This window comes from Salmo salar, chromosome 06 (genome assembly GCF_965601325.2).
Source record: "Salmo salar chromosome 06, fSalSal1, whole genome shotgun sequence".
NCBI lineage: Eukaryota > Metazoa > Chordata > Actinopteri > Salmoniformes > Salmonidae > Salmo > Salmo salar.
The window spans coordinates 80,549,245-80,574,642 of record NC_138296.1 but is presented as its reverse complement, the minus strand read 5'-3'; the positions used below and the strand labels follow the sequence as shown (position 1 = coordinate 80,574,642).

General features: G+C 41.9%; 1 protein-coding gene across 1 annotated transcript; it reads left to right on the top strand.

Moving 5' to 3' along the window:
- The first annotated feature begins 1,324 nt into the window (after positions 1-1,324).
- LOC123743492 (uncharacterized) lies at positions 1,325-24,843 on the top strand. The gene is made up of 10 exons (XM_045721018.2): positions 1,325-1,515; positions 1,769-2,092; positions 4,117-4,212; positions 5,679-5,957; positions 6,172-6,222; positions 22,787-22,885; positions 23,003-23,031; positions 23,152-23,193; positions 23,330-23,401; positions 24,010-24,843. The coding sequence occupies exons 1-10, from the start codon at positions 1,455-1,457 to the stop codon at positions 24,145-24,147; spliced, it is 1,191 nt and encodes a 396-aa protein (XP_045576974.2). The 5' UTR covers positions 1,325-1,454; the 3' UTR covers positions 24,148-24,843.
- The last annotated feature ends 555 nt before the right edge of the window (positions 24,844-25,398 follow it).

Below are 25,398 nucleotides of genomic sequence, written 5' to 3'. Positions count from 1 at the left end.
ACTTCCAGAAGATGTCTGCCCACCTATCAGAGTTCATGCAGCATGAACTGACAAATTGTCCACCCAATCAAAAGATCAGAAAATGGGTGCTTCCCGAGCTGCGCAGCGGCCTAAAACACTGCATCGAAGTGCTAGCTGTGTCACTACAGATCCCGGTTCGATACCAGGCTGTGTCGCAGCCGGCTACAACCAAGAGACCCATGAGTCGGCGCACAATTGGCCCAGCGTCGTCCGGGTTAGGGGAGGGTTTGGTTTGCTGGGTTGTCCTTGTCTCATTGTACTCTAGCGACTCCTGTGGCGAGCCGGGTGCAATGCACTCTGACACGGTCGCCATGTGTACAGTGTTTCCTCCGACACATTGGTGAACATTGTTAAGAAGCAGTGAGGCTTGGCAGGGTCGTGTTTCGTAGGACGCATAGAAAGAAGAAGAAAAAGCATCAGAGAATGAATCTAGTACTGAAAGCATAAGCTACAGTTACAGTAGCTAGCACTGCAGTGTTTAACATGTGGTGAGTAGGGGACTCAGAGAGAAGAACAATAGTTGAACAGTTTGAACAAATTAGTTTCTTTAAAATGAAGGAGAAGCAAGAGAGAGAGAGCTATATTTAGTTGTATGTTTGAGTAGGCTAGTTTAGCACTACTCAAACAACTGACTCAAACAGAGAGGGATGCTATGTTAGCTAGCTGGCCATTGCTGTCCAACACTGGAACGTTTCCAAGTCAAGGTCAACTTTTGATTGTATTAATGTATTGCCTCCGGGGCCAGCTTGCTAACTGTACACTCCACTCCACTGTAGAGGGTTTATTAATGTGTTAGTTCTAGTAGCTATATTGCATGACCTTAGCTAATATGGTGACAATAATGTAGGCTATGTGTAGCAGTTAGCAGTTATGATATGAAGGTTTGGCTTGGAAAGGTTGTCGCCTGGTCAAAGACAGCTGATGTGTTTTGCACTGGATCACACAAACAAAGGGAAAAGGTGAGAGGAGGAGAGTGTAGATGTGAGAAGGAATTAACAAGCAAAGTGATCATGCTGTTTGTTTAAGGCTACTATGAAAGTGACCTGTATTTGCATGTGATCAGGGGTTTATTCATTCTAGTATCATATAGTAGCCTAAACTTAACAACGTTACACTGAGCTGGGTGAATGGAATATGAATGACAGTCATCCAATTAAATGGCACCGACCACCACTTGAATATGACCACATTAATGCCAAATCCCTGCATCACTAATACAGACTCTCATACATGTGAAGAAGGTCTTTAACTGCTGGTGAACTGGAGGATTCTCACCAAGGTGTCAGAAACTAGATAAAAACATGACCCCTTTGAGGAAGTGATGCTATAGTGGTGAATAGAGATGCTGCTGTATGGTGAGAAACTCATAGTGCTGAGACACTCTGACAGAGGAGAGACAGAAACAGAGGAGAGAGAGAGAGAGAGAGGGGATCATGGCTCACATCCATCATTCATTTTTGGGATTGCTTGTGACCGTTTTGTTCCTGCTAACAGGTAAGACAGAGGAGAGAGTATGTCATTAGAGATCATAGAACACATGTATTTCACACGGCCAAACTAGTTCAGTTTACATTTTACTAATATTATGATGACATTTCTGTTGTGTAGCTGTTTACTCTTCACTATTGTATAGTAGACAGTATATTACACTATTATTCACACTGAAGAATATCAATAAGAATACGTATGAAATATAATGTCATCTGTATTACCAGTTAATAATTATCTGATGTCATACTCCTTCCAGGTGGCAGTGGAGAAACTCTCTCTATGTTCTCCAGAGTGGGAGATGATGTCAGTCTGCCGTGTAACAATGTGGTTTATCCAAACTGTTCCTCAACTACATGGAACTATAACAGAGCTGCAACTGCTATTGAACTAGTCGGTCTAGGGAAGGTGAAAAAACAACTCAACAACATAGCAGACAGACTGAGTTTAGGGTCTAACTGTTCTCTACATGTTAGTAATGTCAGAGCTGAGGATGCTGGACAATACACCTGTCAACAGTACCTTACAGAGACTGGACCAAGACATGGAGATGATACCCCTGTTCATCTATCTGTTCTAACCAGTGAGTATTACTGTTTAAATCAGAGTTTAAATGTCACTGTGTACAAGTGAAGTACTTCTTGGGGCTATGTGGGACGCTAGCGTGCCACCCGTGGTGCACCCTATCAACAGCAGGTGCATTTCAAGAGCGGGAAATTTGAAACCAAATAAATGTCAAAATTCAAATTTTTCAAACATACAACTATCTTACACCCTTTGAAAGATAAACATCTCCTTAATCTAACCACGTTGTCCGATTTCAAAAAGGTTTTACGGCGAAAGCATAAAGTTAGATTATGTTAGGAGAGTACGTTGACAATAGCTGTGTGTAATGTTTTGTCAATTCAAAGACAGGGTCACCAAAACCATAAAACCAGCTAAAATGATGCACTAACCTTTTACAATCTCCATCAGATGACACTCCTAGGACATTATGTTAGACAATGCATGCATTTTTAGTTCTATCAAGTTCATATTTATATCCAAAAACAGCGTTTTACTATGGCATTAATGTTGAGGAAATCGTTTCCCTCCAATAACCGGCAGTCAAGTCAGCACCACAAATTAAATAATTAAAATTAGAAAACATTGGTAAAATATTATATTGTCATTTAAAGAATTATAGATTTACATCTCTTGAACGCAATCAACTTGCCAGATTTAAAAATAACCTTACTGGGAAATCACACTTTGCAATAATCTGAGCACTGCGCCCAGAAAAATATGCTTTGCTATACAGACAAACGGCCATGTTGGAGAGATCTAAAATCGAAAATACTATGTAAATAATCCATTACCTTTGATTCTCTTCATCAGATGTCACTTCCCGGAATCCTAGGTCCATAACGAATGTAGTTTTGTTCAAAAAAGCTCATCATTTATATCCAAAAAGATCCGTGTTGTTAGCACATGATCTAAGCCAGCCGGACTTCTCGTCATGAACGAGGGGAAAAAATATATTTACGTTCGTTCAAACATGTCAAACGTTGTATAGCATAAATCATTAGTGCCTTTTTTAACCAGAACATTAATAATATTCAAGGTGGACGAATGCATTCTCTTTTATAACGTATTGGAACGAGGGTACCCAACATGAACTCGCGCGCCAGATTCTAATCGGCCATCACCGTTCCATGGCTCTTGTTCGGTCAGATCTCACAGTAAAAGACTCAAAACACTTTGTAAAGGCTGGTGACATCTAGTGGAAGCAATAGGAAGTGCCAAAACATTAATCAACCCCTGTGTGTTTCAATGGCATAGGCTTAAAGGTAATTCAACACATCAGGTATCCACTTCCTGTCAGAAAATGTCTCAGGGTTTTGCCTGCCAAATGAGTTCTGTTATACTCACAGACACCATTCAAACAGTTTTAGAAACTTTAGGGTGTTTTCTATCCATATATAATAAGTATATGCATATTCTAGTTACTGGGTAGGATTAGTAACCAGATTAAATCGGGTACGTTTTTTTATCCAGCCGTGAAAATACTGCCCCCTAGCCCCAACAGGTTTTAATAATCATCTGTCATGTTTTTTATTTTTTTATTTCACCTTTATTTAACCAGGTAGGCAAGTTGAGAACAAGTTCTCATTTACAATTGCGACCTGGCCAAGATAAAGCAAAGCAGTTCGACAACATACAAAAACACAGAGTTACACATGGAGTAAAACAACATACAATCAATGATGCAGTAGAAGAAAAAAAAATAAGACTATATACAATGTGAGCAAATGATGTGAGATAAGGGAGGTAAAGGCAAAAAAATGCCATGGTGGCAAAGTAAATAAAGTATAGCAAGAAAAACACTGGAATGGTAGATTTGTAGTTTGAAGAAAGTTCAAAGATAAAATATAAATAATATGGTGCAAAGGAGCAAAATAAATAAAATAAATAAATACAGTAGGGGAAGAGGTAGTAGTTTGGGCTAAATTATAGATGGGCTATGTACAGGTGCAGTGATCTGTGAGCTGCTCTGACAGCTGGTGCTTAAAGCTAGTGAGGGAGATAAGTGTTTCCAGTTTCAGAGATTTTTGTGGTTCGTTCCAGTCATTGGCAGCAGAGAACTGGAAGGAGAGACGACCAAAGGAGGAGTTGGCTTTAGGGGTGACCAGAGAGATATACCTGCTGGAGCGCGTGCTACAGGTGGGTGCTGCTATGGTGACCAGTGAGCGGAGATAAGGGGGGACTTTACCTAGCAGAGTCTTGTAGATGACCTGGAGCCAATGTGTTTGGCGACGATTATGAAGCGAAGGCCAGCCAACGAGAGCGTACAGGTCGCAGTGGTGGGTAGTATATGGGGCTTTGGTGACAAATCGGATGGCACTGTGATAGACTACATCCAGCTTGTTGAGTAGGGTATTGGAAGCTATTTTGTAAATGACATCGCCGAAGTCGAGGATTGGTAGGATGGTCAGTTTTACGAGGGTATGTTTGGCAGCATGAGTGAAGGATGCTTTGTTGCGAAATAGGAAGCCAATTCGAGATTTCACTTTGGATTGGAGATGATTGATGTGAGTCTGGAAGGAGAGTTTACAGTCTAACCAGACACCTAGGTATTTGTAGTTGTCCACAAATTCTAAGTTAGAACCGTCCAGAGAAGTGATGCTGGACAGGCGGGCAGGTGCAGGCAGCGATCGGTTGAAGAGCAAGCATTTAGTTTTACTTGTGTTTAGGAGCAGTTGGAGACCACGGAAGGAGAGTTGAATGGCATTGAAGCTCGTCTGGAGGGTTGTTAACACAGTGTCCAAAGAAGGGCCAGAAGTGTACAGAATGGTGTCGTCTGCGTAGAGGTGGATCAGAGATTCACCAGCAGCAAGAGCGACATCATTTATGTATACAGAGAAAAGAGTTGGCCCAAGAATTGAACCCTGTGGTACCCCCATAGAGACTGCCAGAGGTCCAGACAGTAGGCCCTCAGATTTGACACACTGAACTCTGTCAGAGAAGTAGTTGGTGAACCAGGCGACGCAATCGTTTGAGAAACCAAGGCTACTGAGTCTGCCGATGAGGATGTGGTGATTAACAGAGTCAAAAGCTTTGGCCAGGTCAATGAATACGGCAGCACAGTATTGTTTCTTATCGATGGCGGTTACGATGTCGTTTAGGACCTTGAGCGTGGCTGAGGTGCACCCATGACCAGCTCTGAAACCAGATTGCATAGCGGAGAGGGTGCGGTGGGATTCGAAATGGTCGGTAATCTGTTTGTTGACTTGGCTTTCGAAGACCTTAGAAAGGCAGGGTAGGATGGATATAGGTCTGTAGCAATTAGGGTCAAGAGTGTCACCTCCTTTGAAGAGGGGGATGACAGCAGCTGCTTTCCAATCTATGGGAATCTCAGACGACACGAAAGAGAGGTTGAACATGCTAGTAATAGGGGTTGCAATAATTTCGGCAGATAATTTTAGAAAGAAAGGGTCCAGATTGTCAAGCCCAGCTGATTTGTAGGGGTCCAGATTTTGCAGCTCTTTCAGAACATCAGCTGAATGGATTTGGGAGAAGGAGAAATGGGGGAGGCTTGGGCGAGTAGCTGTGGGGGGTGCAGTGCTGTTGAATGCAGTAGGGGTGTGAAAACAGCCAACAAGTACTGTATACCCTTTTCTCTTTCTCAGTCTCCTCTACCACACCAGTGACAGATCTGAAGTCAAATGTAAATATGACATTACGGTGTTCTCTGCTCACCTATATGGGACATGGAACATGCATCTCAGGAGTTAGTCTCAGCTGGGGGCCTAAAACAGGTACTAATGCCCAGGTCACACTGGATTCTTCCTGTGAAATCTCACTGACTGTGACACTCCAGAAGGAGGACAACAACAGGAAGTGGACGTGCACGCTGACTGAAAAAGGAAACGTGAAGATCTCGATTGACTTCCCCTCCACATTCTCAGGTATGTGTTCTTGTTATGCTCCTAGAATCTGTATAAGTTCACAAGATCTGTGATGATATTAAAGTTGAATATCAAACCTGATCCTTTATCCTGATATTAGTGATATTAGTGATTGATGATTAATTTGATTTGAATCCTACTGCTGTATCTGATGATGATGATGATGATGGGTTATTTAAATAAACTAACAGAGGATGTTCTCCTACTGAATTAGATATTGAAGAAAAGACCACTGATAATGATGATGTCATCTCCACTGTCCCAGGTAAAATACTCCCATCTGTATGATGTGTACAGATGTAGTAAAAGTTTTATCTTTCCTCTGGATACATAGAACTGGGTACTGTGTTTTCCCATGCTGTGTCAGGGTTTGAGACTGGGTCCAGAAAGACACTTGATTTGATGTTTTTCAGACAGTTCTGATGTAACTAGTGTAATGCCTGTCAAGACAACCACCAGTACTACGCAGCAGTATAAGACTGGTCATGTAAAAACACCCCCAAATATATTTATACTGCTTGTCTAGTGCTCTAGAGATTGGAGAAAGATTTAGCAGATTGCAGTAGAGAAAACTCTACAGGCAACAGAGTGAGTGACTGGATGTGGATCCATTCTCATCTGTGATGTCACCATTATTCACCAATGAAAAGTGGTCACCTTGTTTGTTTTTAACTACTATGCAGGAAGTACATAGTCTGAGTACCAGTCTCTTTAGCTAATGTTCCACTCCTTGTCATTGCCAAAGAGACTGGCCTTTTGGGAATATCAACATTCAATAGAGTACCACAGTATGAGTCATAATACCCATTAAACCTAGTGGTCAAACACGGAAATGGTTCCAATCCTTTTTCCACCATTCATTTCTCCCATAGGGGATTTTAGATACACTTCAAATAAGGGCTGTGTTTCATGTAGGCTTACCCTGGCATGATTTTTTGATAACCGTGTAAATCTCTCTCAGACAAGGTGACTTTAAATCAAATCAATTTTTATTGGTCACATACACATGGTTAGCAGATGTTAATGCGAATGTAGCGAAACGCTTGTGCTTCTAGTTCCGACAGTGCCGTAATATCTAACAAGAGCCTAACAAATGTAAAGGGAGGAATAAGAATATGTACATATAAATATATGGATGAGCGATGGCTGTGCGGCATAGGCAAGATGCAGTAGATGGTATAGAATACAGTATATACATATGATATGAATAATGTAGGATATGTAGACATTATTCAAGTGGCATTATTTAAAGTGACTAGTGATACCTTTATTAAATCACTTTATTAAATGTATTAAAGTGGCCAGAGATTTGAGTCTGTATGTTGGCAGCAGCCACTCTATGTTAGTGATAGCTGTTTAACAGTCTGATGGCCTTGAGATAGAAGCTGTTTTTCAGACTCTCACGCCTAGCTTTTATGTACCTGTACTGATGATAGTGGGGTGAACATGCAGTGACTCGGGTGGTTGTTGTTCTTGATGTTCTTTTTGGCCTTCCTGTGACATCGGGTGCTGTAAGTGTCCTGGAGGGCAGGTAGTTTGCCCCATGTGATGCGTTGTGCAGACCTCACTACCCTCTGGAGAGCCTTACGGTTGTTGGCAGTGCAATTGCCGTACCAGGTGGTGATACAGCCCGACAGGATGCTTTCAATTGTGCATCTGTAAAAGTTTATGAGGGTTTTTGGTGACAAGCCAAATTTCTTCAGCCTCCTGAGGTTGAAGAGGCACTGTTGCGCCTTCTTCACCACACTGTCTGTGAGGGTGGACCATTTCAGTTTGTCCGTGATGTGAACGTTGAGGAACTTAAAACTTTCCACCATCTCCACTACTGTCCCGTCGATGTGGATGGGGGGATGCTCCCTCTGCTGTTTCCTGAGTCCATGATCATTTCCAATTTTGTTGACGTTGAGTGAGAGGTTATTTTCCTGACACCACACTCCGAGGGCCCTCACCTCCTCCCTGTAGGCCGTCTCGTCATGGTTGGTAATCAAGCCCACTACTGTAGTGTCGTCTGCAAACTTCATGATTGAGTTGGAGGCGTGCATGGCCACGTAGCCATGGGTGAATAGGGAATACAGGAGAGAGCTGAGAACACACCCCTGAGAACACACCCAACCACCTGAGGGCGGCCCGTCAGGAAGTCCAGGACCCAGTTGCACAGAGTGGGGTTGAGACCCAGGGTCTCAAGCTTAATGACGAGTTTGGAGGGTACTATGGTGTTAAATGCTGAGCTGTAGTCAATGAACAGCATTCTTACATAGGTATTCCACTTGTCCAGATGGGATAGGGCAGTGTGCAGTGTGATAGCGATTGCATCGTCTGTAGACCTATTGGGGCAGTAAGCAAATTGGAGGAGGTCTAGCTTATCAGGTAGGGTGGAGGTGATATGATCCTTGACTAGTCTCTCAAAGCACTTCATGATGACAGAAGTGAGTGCTACAGGGCGATAGTCATTTAGTTCAGTTACCATTGCTTTCTTGCGAACAGGAACAATGGTGGCCATCTTGAAGCATGTGGGCACAGCAGACTGGGATAGCGATTGATTGAATATGTCCGTAAACACACCAGCCAGTTGGTCTGTGAATGCTCTGAGGACGCAGCTAGGGATGCCATCTTGGCCGGCAGCCTTGCGAGGGTTAACACGTTTAAATGTTTTACTCACGTTGGCTGCAGTGAAGGAGAGCCCGCAGGTTTTGGTAGCGGGCTGTGTTAGTGGCACTGTTTTGTCCTCAAAGTGAGCAAAGAAGTTTAATTTGTCTGGGAGCAAGACATCGATGTCTGCAACAGGGCTGGTTTTCTTTTTGTAATCTGTGATTGACTGTAGACCCTGCCATATACGTCTCGTGTTTGAGCCGTTGAATTGTGACTCTACTTTGTCTCTATACTGACGCTATGCTTGTTTGATTGCAGAGGGAATAGCTACACTGTTTGTATTTGGTCATATTTCCAGTCACCTTGCCATGATTAAAAGCGGTGGTTTGAGCTTTCAGTTTTGCGTGAATGCTGCCATCAATCCACGATTTCTGGTTAGGGAAGATTTTAATAGTCACAGTGGGTACAACATCATCGATGCACTTGCTAATAAACTCGCTCACGGAGTCAGCGTTTATGTCAAAGTTGTTGTCTGAGGCTACCCAGAACATATCCCAGTCCACGTGATTGAAGCAATCTTGAAGCGTGGAATCCGATTGGTTAGACCAGTGTAGACCTGAGCATGGGCGTTTCCTGTTTCAGTTTCTGTCGATAGGCTGGGAGCAACAAAATGGAGTCATGGTCAGATTTGCCAAAAGGAGGGTGTAGGAGGGCTTTGTATGCATCATGGAAGTTAGAGTAGTAATGGTCCAGAATTCTACCAGCTCGTGTCACGCATTCGATATGCTGATAGAATTTAGGAAGCCTTGGTCTCAGATTAGCTTTGTTAAAATCCCCAGCTACAATAATTGCAGCCTCAGGATATATGGTTTCCAGATTACATAGAGTCCAGAGGAGTTTTTTCAGGGCCGTCGAGGTATCTGCTTGGGGGGATATACACGGCTGTGACTTTAATCAAAGAGAATTCTCTTGGTAGATAATGCGGTCAGCATTTGATTGTAAGGAATTCTAGGTCAGGTGAAATAAAGGACTTGAGTTCCTGGATGTTGTTATGATTACACCATGAGTCATTAATCAAAAGACATCCACCCCCGCCCTTCTTCTTACCAGAGAGATGTTTGTTTCTGTCAGCGCGATGCGTGAAGAATCCGGGTGGCTGTACCGATTCTGACAACATATCCCATGTTTCCGTGAAACAGAGAATGTTACAATCTCTGATGTCTCTCTGGAAGGCAACTTGTGCCCTAATTTCATCCACCTTGTTGTCTAGAGATTGGACATTGGCGTGTAATATGCTCGGAAGCGGTGGATGGTGTGCTCACCTTCTAAGTCTGACCAGTAGGCCGCTCCATCTGCCTCTCCTGCTGTGACCGCGTTGTTTTGGGTCGGCCTCTGGGATTAGATCCCATGTCCAGGGTGGAGGTCCGAACAAAGGATCCACTTCGGGAAAGTCGTATTCCTGGTTGTAATTATCTCATTTACAGTTGAAGTCGGAAGTTTACATACACTTAGGTTGGAGTCATTAAAACTTGTTTTTCAACCACTCCACAAATTTCTTATTAACAATCTATAGTTTGTCAGTTAGGACATCTACTTTGTGCATGACACAAGACATTTTTCCCAAAATTGTTTACAGAGTATTTCACTTATCCTCTCTAGGGTAGGGGGCAGTATTTGCACGGCCGGATAAAAAAACGTACCCGATTCGAACCTGGTTATTACTACTGCCCAGAAACTAGAATATGCATATAATTATTGGCTTTGGATAGAAAACACCCGAAACTTTCTAAAACTGTTTGAATGGTGTCTGTGAGTATAACAGAACTCATATGGCAGGCAAAAACCTGAGAAGATTCCTTACAGGAAGTGGCCTGTCTGACCATTTCTTGGGCTTCTACACGCTCTTTATTGAAAACTGAGGATCTCTGCTGTAACGTGACACTTCCTACGGCTCCCATAGGCTCTCAGAAGGCGGCAAACCGCTGAATGATGTCTTTGCAGGCTCTGGCTGAAAAACAGTAGCGCATTTGGATAATGGTCGATCAGAGAACAATGAGACTGAGGCGCGTGCACGAGGCGACACCATGTTTTTTTTTTTTTGTCTTTGAACTAAAACTTTTTTTACGAGAAAAATCGCATAAAAATTGATTTTAAACAGCGGTTGACATGCTTCGAAGTACGGTAATGGAATATTTAGAATTTTTGTCACGAAACGCGTCGGGCGCGTCACCCTTCATCACCCTTCGGATAGTGTCTTGAACGCACGAACAAAACAGAGGATATTTGAACATAACTATGGATTATTTTGAACCAAACCAACATTTGTTATTGAAGTAGAAGTCCTGGGAGTGCATTCTGACGAAGAACAACAAAGGTAATCAAATTTTTCTAATAGTAAATCGGAGTTTGGTGAGGGCCAAACTTGGTGGGTGTCTAAATAGCTAGCCCATGATGGCTGGGCTATCTACTCAGAATATTGCAAAATGTGCTTTTGCCGAAAAGCTATTTTAAAATCGGACATAACGATTGCATAAAGGAGTTCTGTATCTATAATTCTTAAAATAATTGTTATGTTTTTTGTGAACGTTTATCGTGAGTAATTTAGTAAATTCACCGGAAGTTTGTGGTGGCTATGCTAGTTCTTGGGTATGCTAATGTCCTAGGATTGTCATCTGATGAAGATCATCAAAGGTTAGTGCTGCATTTATCTGTGGTTTTGTTTTTTGTGACATTATATGCTAGCTTGAAAAATGGGTGTCTGATTATTTCTGGCTGGGTACTCTGCTGACATAATCTAATGTTTTGCTTTCGTGGTAAAGCCTTTTTGAAATCGGACAGTGTGGTTAGATTAACATCAGAAGCCTCCTCCCTAAGATTGTTTTATTCACTGCTTTAGCACACTCTGCCAACCCTGATGTCCTAGCTGTGTCTGAATCCTGGCTAAGGAAGGCCACCAAAAATTCTGAAATTTCCATCCCCAACTACAAAATTTCCGCCAAGATAGAACTGCCAAAGGGGGTGTAGTTCCAATCTACTGCAGAGATAGCCTACAGAGTTCTGTTATGCTATCCAGGTCTGTGCCCAAACAGTTTGAGCTTCTACTTTTAAAAATCCACCTTTCAAAAGATCGACGGCCTAATACTACCCTTTATATGGGACAAAAAGCCCCCCAGGATGTGAAAACAGCTTTTGCAGAGGCCCAAACCAGACGGCGGTCTAGCTCTACCGGATTTCAGAATCTATTATTGGGCCGCTAACCTTAGGATCATTCACTACTGGTTGCAGAGCAGAGAGATATTCCCACCCCCAATTTGGTTAGAGATGGAGGCTGCCTCGTCTATACCGGCATCATTGTCTTCCCTCGCTCACTCCTCCGTTACAGGCCCTTACTCCTCCTTCAGCAAAAATATGTGTCAAAATAATATTGAAGTTCTGGAATCAATTTAGGCGCCACTTTGGGTTTCAAACAACCTCTTCTTTTTGCTCCGGTAGCCTCAAACCCAGCTTTTCCCCGATCTATGGTTGATGGGGCTTTCTCAACATGGTCTAGTGTCGGTATTAAAAGATTCAGAGATCTGTATATTAACAATACATTTAGTACGTTTGAACAATTATCAGCTAAATTTGGTCTCCCCAGACATAATTTTTTTAGGTTCTTACAAGTCCGGAGTTACATCCGCAGCATAGATGCAGGATTCCCCACCCTTCCTGGTGAAACCCAGTTCGACACATTTCGTGTCACACTTCCTACTCTGAAAGGCACCAAGTCAATAATCTATAGTCAAATTTGCTCAGTACAAGTCATCTCATTAAACAGTATTAAATCCTCATGGGAGGAGGAACTGGGTGAGGAAATATCTGATGAACTATGGGAAGGGGCACTCAAAAGGGTACATAGCTCTTCTATTTGCTCTCGACACGGCCTCATTCAATGCAAACTCATTCATAGGGCCCACTGGACCAAAGCAAGATTATCCAACATTTACAAGGATGTGAACCCTAATTGTGTACGATGTAATCAGTCTCCTGCTAATCATGTACACATGTTTTGGTGTTGCCCATCTCTTGTTGGTTTCTGGAAAGACATCTTTAACACACTCTCAGAATTAAGCGGCACACAGATTCGAGCCAGACCCTTTTATTGCATTATTTGGGGTTTCCTTACCCACAATACAATTGACCAAAATGCATAAGGATGTAATATGGAAGCATATTGACCTCATTCCATCAGTAGAAGATGCCTGCTTATTCTTTAAAAGTGCTTTCCTCACCATCTTAAATAAGCATGCCCCATTCAAAAAAATGTAGAACTAAGAACAGATATAGCCCTTGGTTCACTCCAAACTTGACTGCCCTTGACCAGCACAAAAACATCCTGTGGCGTACTGCAATAGCATTGAATAGCCCCCGCGATATGCAACTTTTCAGGGAAGTTAGGAACAATATACAAAGGCAGTTAGGAAAGCAAAGGCTAGCTTTTTCAAACAGAAATTTGCATCCAGTAGCACAAACTCCAAAAAGTTCTGTGACACTGTAAAGTCCATGGAGAATAAGAGCACCTCCACCCAGCTGCCCACTGCGCTGAGGATAGGAAACACTGTCACCACCAATAAATCTATGATAATCGAGAATTACAATTAGCATTTTTCTACAGCTGGCCATGCTTTCCACCTGGCTACCCCTACCAACAGGTCTGCACCCCCCACAGAAACTTGCCCAAGCCTCCCCATTTCTCCTTCATTTGCAAACTGGTTTCTGAGCTGGTCATGGGTGCACCTCAGCCACGCTCAAGGTCCTAAACTATATCATACCCGCCATCGATAAAAGACAATACTGTGCAGACGTCTTCATCGACCTGGACAAGGCTTTCGACTCTGTCAATCACCACATTCTTATCGGCAGACTCAACAGCATTGGTTTCTCAAATGACTGCCTTGCCTGGTTCTCCAACTACTTCTCAGATAGAGTTCAGTTTGTCAAATTGGAGGGCCTGTTGTCCAGACCTCTGGCAGTCTCTATGGGGGTGCCACAGGGTTCAATTCTCAGGCCAACTCTTTTCTCTTTATACATCAATGATGTTGCTCTTGCTGCTGGTTATTCTCTGATCCACCTCTACGCAGACGACACCATTCTGTATACTTCTGGCCCTTCTTTGGACACTGTGCTAACTAACATTCAGACGAGCTTCAATGCCATACAACTCTCTTTCCGTGGCCTCCAACTACTCTTAAATACAATTAAAACTAAATGCATGCTCTTCAACCGATCGCTGCCCGCACCTGCCCGCCCGTCCAGAATCACTACTCTGAACAGTTCTGACTTAGAATATGTGGACAACTACAAATACCTAGGTGTCTGGTTAGACTGTAAACTCTCCTTCCAGACTCCAATCCAAAATGACATCTAGAATCGGCTTCTTATATCGCAACAAAGCATCCTTCGCTCATGCTGCCAAACATACACTCGTTAAACTGACTATCCTACCAATCCTTGACTTCGGAGATGTAATTTACAAAATAGCCTCCAATACTCTACTCAGCAAATTGGATGCAGTCTATCACAGTGCCATCCGTTTTGTCACCAAAGCCCCATATACTACCCACCACTGCGACCTGTATGCTCTCGTTGGCTGGCCCTCACTTCATATTAGTCGCCAAACCCACTGTCTCCAGGTCATCTATACGTCTTTTCTAGGTAAAGCCCCGCCTTATCTCAGCACACTGGTCACCATAGCAGCACCCACCCATAGCACGCGCTCCAGCAGGTATATTTCCCTGGTCACCCCCAAAGCCAACTCCTCCTTTATCCACCTTTCCTTCCAGTTCTCTGCTGCCAACGGCTGGAACAAATTGCAAAAATCACTGAAGCTGGAGACTTATATCTCCCTCACTAACTTGAATTATCAGCTGTCAGAGCAGCTTACTGATCATTGCACCTGTACACAGCCCATCTGTAAATAGCCCACCCAACTCCTTATCCCCATAGTTATTTTTTCTTCTCCTTTGCACCCCAGTACTTCTCCTTGCACATTCATCTTCTGCACATCTATCACTCCAGTGTTTAATTGCTAAAGTGTAATTATTTTTCCACTATGGCCTATTTATTGCCTTACCTCCCTAATCTTACTACATTTGCACACACTGTATATCGATTTTTCTATTGTGTTATTGACTATGTTTGCTTATCCCATGTGTAACTCTGTGTTGTTTGTGTCACACTGCTTTGCTCTATCTTGGCCAGGTCACAGTTGTAAATGAGAACTTGTTCTCAACTGGCCTACCTGGTTAAATAAATTAGAAATAAATTAATTAATTAAAAAACATTAATTATTCTAGCCCAGGTGCAATTGAGATACAATTAGATGGCAGCACATGCAGTTTAGAGTGATCAAATTTAGGAGTGATCCAGTGAACTCTTGCATATCTGAAGAAGTTTTAAACTCTAACTGTTTTAAAGTCACCATTGGCCTCATAGTGAAATCCCTGAGTGGTTTCCTTCCTCCCCGGCAACCGAGTTAGGAAAGACGCCTGTATTTTTGTAGTGACTGGGTTTATTGATACACCATCTAAAGTGTAATTATTAACTTCATCATGCTCAAAGGGATATTCGATGTCTGCTTTTTTTTACCCCTCTACCAATAGGTGCCCTTCTTTGCGAGATATTGGAAAACCACCCTGGTCTTATGGTTGAATCTGTGTTTAAAATTCACTGCTCGACTGAGGGACCTTACAGATAATTGCATGTGTGAGGTACAGAGATGAGGTAGTCATTCAAAATGCATGTTAAAACACTGTTATTGCACACAGAGTGAGTCCATGCAACTTATGTGACTTGTTAAGCACATTTTTACTCCTGAACTTATTTCGGCTTGCCGTAACAAAGGTGTGGAATACTTATTGGCTCAAAACATTTCAGCTCATCGCTTTTAATTAAATTGTAAAAATTCTGAAAACATCATTTCACTTTGACATAATGAGGTAATGTGTGTAGGCCAGTGACACAAAATCTCAACTTAATCCATATTAAATTCAGGCTGTAACAACAAAATGTGGAAAAAGTCAAGGGGTGTGAATACTTTCTGAAGACACTGTAAAGAACTGAAAATGTCTGTCTCAAGCTTCACGTCACTCACCAGTAGTGATGGGAAAACAAAGCTTCCTGAAGCATTGAGGTTTTCCAGCCAAATGTGTTGAAAATAGGTTCAGTACTCGAGGCTTTGACCAACAGTGTACACTATTGGCACCTGCTGGTCCAAATAATTTAGAGCAGTCAAATTATTACAGATACACGTGGTCTGTGGTTGTGAGACGTACTGCCATCCATGTGGTCTGTGGTTGTGAGACGCACTGCCAAATTCTCTAAAACGATGTTGGAGACGGCTTATGGTAGAGAAATTAACATTTAATTCTCTGGCAATAGCTCTGGTGGACATTCCTGCAGTCAGCATGCTAATTCATGCTCCATCAAAACTTGAGATTGTGGCATTGTGGCATCAGTGGCATTGTGTTGTAGTTTTATTTTAAAAAGGCCTTTTATTTTCCCCAGCACAAGGTGCACCTTTGAAATGATAATTCTGTTTAATCAGCTTTTTGATGTGCCACACCTCTCAGGTGGATGGATTATCTTGGCAAAGGAGAAATGCATACTAACAGGGACGTAAACAAATTTGTGCACAACATTTCAGAGAAATAAGCTTTTTTTTGCATTTGGAACATTTCTGGGATCTTTTATTTCAGCTCATGAAACATGGGACCAACACTTTACATGTTTTGTTGATATTTTTGTTCAGCATAGTTCTTAATTGCTTTTATACAGCAGTGCATTCTGACGACATGAATTTAAATAGATTTAACCTAGTTCATATAGTTGGCAGAAATGATAAAGGATTAAATATAGACATCCCCCGGCTAAAGGAGAAGGGTTATGGTAAAATAAGTCTATGTTGCTAAAACCATCTAGGTAGCTAGCTAGCTAGCTAGATAGCTTCTTTGCAAAGAAAACTAGCCTAGTATTCATGACATGTAAGTATCAGACGGCTACTAGGATAGTATTTTATACAAGACAAAAGACCAAATGCATAAATAAGCCAACATATATTAGTTAAATAAAATATTGAACAGTAAATGAACATGTTCAATAAATATTTCTTTTTGGATCAAGGTAGCTAGTAGCTAGCTAGCTGACAGCAAAGGTGTCAGCTAGAGATGATGTGCAGGAGTTTGATGGAATTTGTAGTCTTGAATGATGTCCATTTTGATGCTAATTAGCATTTTTTAATCTGAGAGTAAATAGTGCTGAATATAGTGACCTGTATAAAAGACACCTGGGTGCCAGAAATCTTTCTGATTGAAAGGGGGTCAAATACTAATTTCCCTCATTAAAATGCAAATAATTTTATAACATTTTTGACATGCGTTTTTCAGTTTTTTTGTTGTTGTTATTCTGTCTCTCACTGTTCAAATAAACCTACCATTAAAATTAGAGACTGATCATTTCTTTGTCAGTGGGCAAACGTACAAAATCAGCAGGAGATGAAATACTTTTTTTCCCTCACTGTAGCTAGCTAGCTATGAACATCAAGCAACCTAAACCTCATAACTGTGATCATACTGTAGCCACCATTTGTGAATGTGTTGAGTAAATTAAATTGTGAAATTTGTCCACCAAAGGATAGAAATCACCAGTAACAAACATTATAACATTGTAAATAATACACTAAGCATGAATTTCCCATGTAATATGCTGCCAAATGGACTACGGTATCTTAACATTATGATTCTCATATTATAGTTTATGGCTTTTTCATTATACTGTTGTCATGACATTGTTATACACTACATGACTAAACGTATGTGGACACCAGTTCGTCAAACATCTCATTCCAAACGCATTGGAATGAGATGTCCCACCCCCACTTTGCTGCTTTAAAAGCCTCCACTATAGCCTCCACTGGGAAGGCTTTCCACTAGAAGTTGGAACATTGCTGCGGGGAATTTCTTCCATTCAGCCACAAGAGCATTAGTGGGTCGGTCACTGATGTTGGGCGATTAGGCCTGGCTTGCAGTCGGCGTACCAATTCATCCCAAAGGTGTTCAATGGGGTTGTGGTCAAGGCTCTGTGCAGGCCAGTCAAGTTCTTCCACACCGATCTCGACAAACCACTTCTGAATGGACGTCGCTGTGTGCACGGGGGCATTGTCATGCTGAAACAGGAAAGAGTCTTCCCCAAACTGTTGCCACAAAGTTGGAAGCACAGAATAATCTAGAATGTCATTGTATGCTGTCATTGTAGCGTTTACATTTCCCTTCACTGGAACTAAGAGGCCCAAACCATAAAAAAACAGCCCCAGACCATTATTCCTCCTCCACCAAACTTTACAGTTGGCGCTATGCATTGGGGCAGGTGGCGTTCTCCTGGGATCCGCCAAACCCAGATTTGTCCATTGGACTGCCAGATGGTGAAGCATGATTCATCACTCCAGAGAACACGTTTCCACTGTTCGAGAGTCCAATTGTGGCAAGCTTTACACCATTCCAGTCAAAGTTTGGCAATGTGAATTGTGATGTTAAGCTTGTGTGCAGCTGCTCGGTCATGGAAACCCATTTCATGAAGTTCTTGTGCTGATGTTTCTTACAGAGGCAGTATGGAACTCGGTAGCCAGTGTTAGACGATTTTTACCCACGACGCGCTTCAGCACTCGGCGTCTCCGTTCTGTGAGCTTGTGTGGCCATCTGCTTCATGCTGAGGCGTTGCTGCTCCTAGAGGTTTCCACTTCACAATAACAGCACAGTTGACCAGGGCAGCTCTAGCAGGGCATGAATTTGAAGAACTTACTTGTTGGAAAGATGGCATCCTATGACTGTGCCACGTTGAAAGTCCCTGAGCTCTTCAGTAGGGCCATTCTACTGCCAATGTTTTACTTTGGAGTCTGCATGGCTGTGTGCTCGATTTTATACACCTGTCAGCAACGGGTGTGGCTGAACTTACTTACTTGAATAGGTTCACGTCTACGCCCACAAAGCGGACAATCTTTTGAGCGAAGAGCTGCCATTTCATAAACTGTTAACTCATTTTTCTTGCACTCTGACAGGTAAATATTTAGCCTATAGTCCTAATATTTAGCTAATGAATGGCCTAAAATCGAGATAATATTTTGCTTTTTACTTCAGCTACACATCACTTGCCACTCTCTTCCAGCTGTTTCCATGCGCACCAGGCTACTCAAGCTTCTCCAGAATAGGCCATTCCTCTTCTTGTGAAATCCCAGGAAAAGTTATAGGCTACAAAAGCTATAGGACATTTATTTGTATCATTGTTTTTACTATAAAGCAGGCTTGCTCTTGCAAATTACTGAATGTAAAACAGGCCTACAGCATAGAAAATGCATGTTGATGTCACACCCTGACCGTAGAGAGCCTGTTTATTTCTCTATTTGGTTAGGTCAGGGTGTGATTTGGGTGGGCATTCTAGATTATGTATTTCTTTGTTGGCCTGATATGGTTCCCAACCAGAGGCAGCTGTCTTTCGTTGTCTCTGATTGGGGATCATATTTAGGCAGCCTTTTCCCTCTGGGGTTTTGTGGGATCTTGTTTTTGTGTAGCTGCCTGTGAGCAGCCCAGAACGTCACATTTCGTTTTTTGGTGAGTTTTATCTTAATTAAAAGATGTGGAATTCCATGCACGCTGTGCTTTGGTTTATTTATGATCGGGAGTTTGAAGACAGTGAGCGTGACAGTTGAGGAGAGAAAGTGCATTGGTGTGATCACTTTTGGCCAGTCATGATAACATTGTTGCACTGATGCATTGCAAATAGTTTCACAGGACATACAGAAATGTGCAGAGTGAAAAAGATGAACCAAAGGAATTAACAACCATCAGAAAAATGGTTCACTTGCAAAACCACTTGAACAACGATGAAACGACATACTGTAAAAGATGAGCAGGCTAAATGGCATTTGATGTTGAATTGTTACATTTAAATACACATTACTATATTCTGTTTCGTTAGTCCTTCATGTGCATTGAAGTATTATTTGCAGTTGTCACTATGACAATGAACACACCATGAAAGCACTGAATGGTCTGAACCAGTATCTGTGTGTTGAGAGACCTTGTGAGAGGTCTTGTTTTTATAGGCAGCTCTGCAGTAGGATGTGTTGATCAGTCGACTGACAGGAGTAGGACTGTAGAACGATACATGATCAACTTTCCTCTAGTGTGGATGCTCACCAACGTTCTATAGTTATGTAGCCTATAGTTTATCATCGTTAGTTATTGACTTGGTGGACGGCCCAGACCTTAACTCTGACACAACACAACTAACGGTAGTATCTCAACAGAACTACATTATCAATACTTGAATGAAATAAATATAAAATTACACACACACACACTTGTTTTCTTGACTTTAATGCTCTATAAATTGACTCTTTCAAATGATTTACTCTGGCCAGTTTGCTACCAGCGCGCTGCAGTAGGGAAGTAAAGCGGAAGTCGAATCCATCAGTATGTATTTTAGTTTAAGAATTTTAGTTTGAGAATGTACAAACCTAAAATGGTTGCTTAGCAACCCGATACCAACTGTGTTCTGTGGAGGAAAAAATTGGAGTTCCAATATTTGCATAATCATTGTGATTGTAGTATAGCTGTGAGGGCAATATAATCAGGATCAAATTCTGTCCTCCTCAAGCTCATTAATGATAGAATGTTCATATTTGAAGATGGCATATGACATGGAGTACAGGGAGTGGATTAGCTAAGGAGACTGTACTCAGGCTAGGGAGTACAGCTTCTACTGCAAGACCAGCCTTGTCAGCCACCTTTCTGTTACTGGCCCAAAGCTCTTATCCACTAAGCTATCTGCCGCCTCTACTTCACACTTCTCTCTTCCTGTGTGAATTTCTGCTTGTTTGAGAAACGCGGATCTCTTTTCTGCTAAATGACGTGCAACTAAAACAACTCTGCATCCCCTCTCTGGTTCTCAACTAAACCAGACCCCTCTTGTTATGTCAGTAACTGAGCTAACAAGTTTTAGATAAGTAGTTAGTAATCATGGCTGAATACCGACAGGGCACGTGCACAGGAGCCCTGACCTTCAGGGAGCCCCCATTCATTTTGTTAGTCATTCTCACTCAGATATCCTACTAACATGGCATGTCATTATAAAATGTGTAGATTTGTAGCTGAAAAAAATTCTCTCCACCCCATGGCAAAATGGGTAAAATTGCAGAAGATTTGCTGTAAAATGGACAGAAATTGTTAAAGGTGCTAAATGCAGCTGTTTTTATTTCAAAATCAAATAATTTATGGGTAACAAGTATGTACCTTACTGTGATTTGTTTAAAAATAAAAAAAGCGTTTTGCAAAGAGCAATTTCTCAAGCAACAATTTTGTAAAGACTATCTGGAAGTGGTGTGAGAGGGAAGGGGCAAACGGAAAAACGTCTAATATGAGCAGAAAGATTTGGAACTCTGTCTATGAACTATTTTACAGCATGGTGATGTCACTATGGAAGGCTAAAACTCCATCCCACCAAACACAGGTAGAAATTTAAGGCTGTCTTAAATTTTAATAATAATACATTTTACACACCAGATACAAACAAACATACGAACAACAACTTACAAACAACGACTACATCTCATCTGTTAATTAAAACACTATCCCATGGTTGTTCAATGAACCATAAATAATGAATGAACATGCACCTATGGAACGGTCGTTAAGACACTAACAGCTTACAGACGGTAGGCAATTAAGGTCACAGTTATGAAAAATGAGGACACTAAAGAGGCCTTTCTACTGACTCTGAAAACCACCAAAAGAAAGATGCCCAGGCTCCCTGCTCATCTACATGAACATGCCTTAGGCATTCTGCAAGGAGGCATGAGGACTACAGATGTGGCCAGGGCAATAAATTGCAATGTCCATACTGTGAGATGCCTAAGACAGCACTACAGGGAGACAGGACGGTCAGCTGATCGTCCTCACAGTGGCAGACCATGTGTAACAACACCTGCACAAGATGGTTACATTGGAACATCACACCTGCGGGACAAGTACAGGATGGCAACAACAACTGCCCGAGTTAGACCAGGAACGCACAATCCCTCCATCAGTGCTCAGACTGTCCGCAATAGGCTGAGAGAGCCTGGACTGAGGGCTTGTAGGCCTGTTGTAAGGTAGGTCCTCACCAGACTTCACCGGCAACCAAGTCGCCTATGGGCACAAAGCCACCGTCGCTGGACCAGATTGGACTGTCAAAAAGTGCTCTTCACTGACAAGTCGTGGTTTTGTCTCACCAGGGGTGATGGTCAGATTTGCGTTGATCATCGAAGGAATGAGCGTTACACCGAGGCCTGTACTCTGGAGCGGGATTGATTTGGAGGTGGAGGTTCCGTCATGGTCTGGGGCGGTGTGTCACAGCATCATCAGACTGAGCTTGTTGTCATTGTAGGCAATCTCAAGGCTGTGCGTTACAGGGAAGACATCCTCCTCCTTCATGTGGTACCCTTCCTGCAGGCACATCCTGACATGACCCTCCAGCATGACAATGCCACCAGCCATACTGCACGTTCTGTGCGTGATTTCCTGTAAGACAGGAATGTCAGTGTTCTGCCATGGCCAGCGAAGAGCCCAGATCTCAATCGCATTGAGCACGTCTGGGACCTGTTGGATCGGAGGTTGAAAGCTAGGGCCAATCCCCCCAGAAATGTCCGGGAACTTGCAGGTGCCTTGGTGGAAGAGTGGGGTAACATCTCACAGCAAAAACTGGCAAATCTGGTGCAGTCCATGAGGAGGAGATGCACTGCAGTACTTAATGCAGCTGGTGGCCACACCAGATACTGACTGTTACTTTTGATTTTGACCCCCCCTTCGATCAGGGACACATTATTCCATTTCTGTTAGTCACATGTCTGTGGAACTTGTTCAGTTTATGTCTCAGTTGTTGAATCTTATGTTCATAGAAATATTTACACATGTCAAGTGTGCTGTAAATAAACGCAGTTGATAGTGAGGACGTTTCTTTTTTTGCTGAGTTTATATAAAACACAGGAAATCACGTTTTTGACTGCACTGGGCCTTTAAAACGGCAACATTTTCTCAACACCCCACAGCAAACTGTGTAAAATTGCAGGAAATTAACTTTAAAACGTAAATGTTTCTCTCCACCTTTAGGAGGGGGACCTGCTCTAAGGTCCCCCACTAACCAGACCCTTCTCCCCTCTCTGGTCATCTCAGGTTCTCAGAAGGTCATCCTCACGGTGTCTGTAGGAGTGGCTGTGGTAGCAGCGGTGTGTGTCACTGCTGCTGTCATCATAGTACGCAGGAGGAGAGACAGTAAGGACTTACATTTGTCTTTGAGTTTAATGGAGGGCATGAATTACACAGTAATACATGGAGCCAGCCAGTTGTTTCATTGAAATTCTTCTGATTTCTTTTATTTGTTCTTGTCAGAGAATCAAGTGCCAACTGATAACAGCATTGTGAGTGAACTGTGACTTAATAAACAGTTAGTGTATTATACTATTGTTAAAGTAAAATAACTAAAAGGTTCCACTATAATTCTATTGTTTTGAATCCATTACCTTTGATACTAATTACAGGGTCTGAATGCAGTAAACCACTCCACCCAACCAACCAATGAGGTTAGTGCATCAATATCCTAATGTAATTTGAAACATGATTAATATGAAACATCATTTAACCCAGTTGTTATCATGCAATCAGACTAATGTCCAGTTTAAATGATTCATGTTTCAATAACAATTTTGATCCTTGTAGAGTCAACCTGCTGACAGAATCACCTATTCCTCCATTGACCACTTCAATCAAAATCCCCTTCAGAGAGATGACGTAAGTGAAGCTATACTGAACATATTGTAATAATATGACTCTCCCTTCTATACACTGTTTAACTTCTCTAGGGTAGGGGGCAGTATTTTCACAGCCGGATGAAAAACGTACCCAAATTAAACGGCCTACACCTCGGGCCCAGGAACTAGAATATGCATATTATTAGTAGATTTCTATAGAAAACACTCTGATGTTTCTAAAACGGTTTGAATGATGTCTGTGAGTATAACAGAACTCATATGGCAGGCAAAACCCTGAGAAACATCTAACCAGGAAGTGGGAAATCTGGTGCTTGTAGTCCTTTCAAGTCATTGTCTATCTAACACACAGTGACTTAGGGTTCGTTTTGGTTGTTTTTGTAAAGTGTTCTCTTTTTGAATTAAAATTCTAATGATGAACACATCCTCTGCCGCACCTTGGTCTAATTCTGACGACGGCTGTTACAGCACCAATGTAAAAGGCTGTTTTTGGATATAAATATCAACTTGAATGAACCAAAAATGTATGTATTGTGTAACATGATGTCCTAGGAGTGTCATCTAGGAGCGTCCCACCTCCCCAAGAGAGGTTAAAGCCTTTCCTTTGTTGTGTGTGTGTTGTCTCTGTAGGCCCAAGGTGAAGATGCAGTGATGTATGCCTCTGTTATGCCCTCTACTGGCAGAGGGAGAGAGACAGAGAACCCTGCTGACCCCAGCTCCCTCTACTCCACTGTCAACAAACCTCAGGGAGTCAAGACATCAACATGAAGACTATTCTCATTCACACCCTAATCCAGACTTAATATGGTTCTAGGAACAGAGATTTTTGTGCTATTAAAAGGGGCAATCTGCACTAGTTACATCCATTTCTAGACGTATAAATGAATGATATGCACCCATTGATTCTTGAAAAATAAAACATAGAAATGCCTCATGAGTTTAGTTAAACTGTCATAACCCATCAGAACCCAAAATATATGCTTGTTTTACTCCAATGTTTGTAAACAAATGAAATGTAAACAAACACACTGTATAGCTCAAAACATGGTTTAAACTATAATGTTGATATCATGGACAGCCAGTCATTGCATCTTTAGCTCTGTCTAGGAGAGTGGTTCGCCAGCCCCATCCCTCAGCTTTTCAGCAAAACAGTGGCGGAGAGTGTGATTGGTTAATGTTTCAACTGCTGATTGCCGCTTTAAGATGTGTATATTTTATTGATATAGACCAATGAGTTAGGAGACAGGAAAAGTGGAAGCGTTTGAGAGTGAGAACTGCACGCTTCAGATTCAAATTCATGCTGACTGATAGCCTAGGCTATACAGTAATATACTGTATATGCACATATAAAATATTACTGCCCAATATTACACACTACTATCCAGGGTGTACAGCTTCTACTGTAAGACCAGAGTGTGGCTATTTTGCAAGAATCTCACATGTAAAATATTGTTTTGGTTACTACATGATTCCATATGTGTTATTTCGTAGGTTTGATGTCTTCACTATTATTCTACAATGTAGAAAATATTCAAAATAAGGAAAAACCCTTGAATGAGTAGGTGTGTCCAAACTTCTGACTGGTGCTGTATGTGAATGAGTTTGCCAAAATATCTAAAAATAGGTTCATTATGAGGTATTGTGAGAATATATATATTTTTTTTAATCCATTTTGAATTCAGGCTGTAAAAAAACCAAATGTGGAAAAGGTGAAGGGGTATGAATAATTTATGAAGGTACTGTAGAAATACATGCTCTGTGTATTGACCAAGGTAATACACCTGACCCTGGCCCAATGCTGTACCACTCATACAATCTACCATAGAACTGAAATAGTATAATATACAATACCAGAATAAGGTGGGGAAGCTGGTCCTGCAGTTGAGGCCTTCATCCCTGGATAGTAATAGAAAACATACAAGATTAGCAGAGGTGAGTCCAGCATGACAGAACAGTACACAACATATTTACTAACTCACTCTGTAAAGTTAGAGGGAAAAGTCTAAAGTTTTCCTCCAC

Excerpts from the sequence above, each read along its gene's own strand:
- LOC123743492 (XM_045721018.2), top strand. The coding sequence starts at position 1,455 with ATGGCTCACATCCATCATTCATTTTTGGGATTGCTTGTGACCGTTTTG. Across the intron at positions 1,516-1,768 it reads CGTTTTGTTCCTGCTAACAG|GTGGCAGTGGAGAAACTCTC; the intron begins GTAAGACAGAGG and ends TACTCCTTCCAG. Across the intron at positions 23,194-23,329 it reads CCACCCAACCAACCAATGAG|AGTCAACCTGCTGACAGAAT; the intron begins GTTAGTGCATCA and ends TGATCCTTGTAG.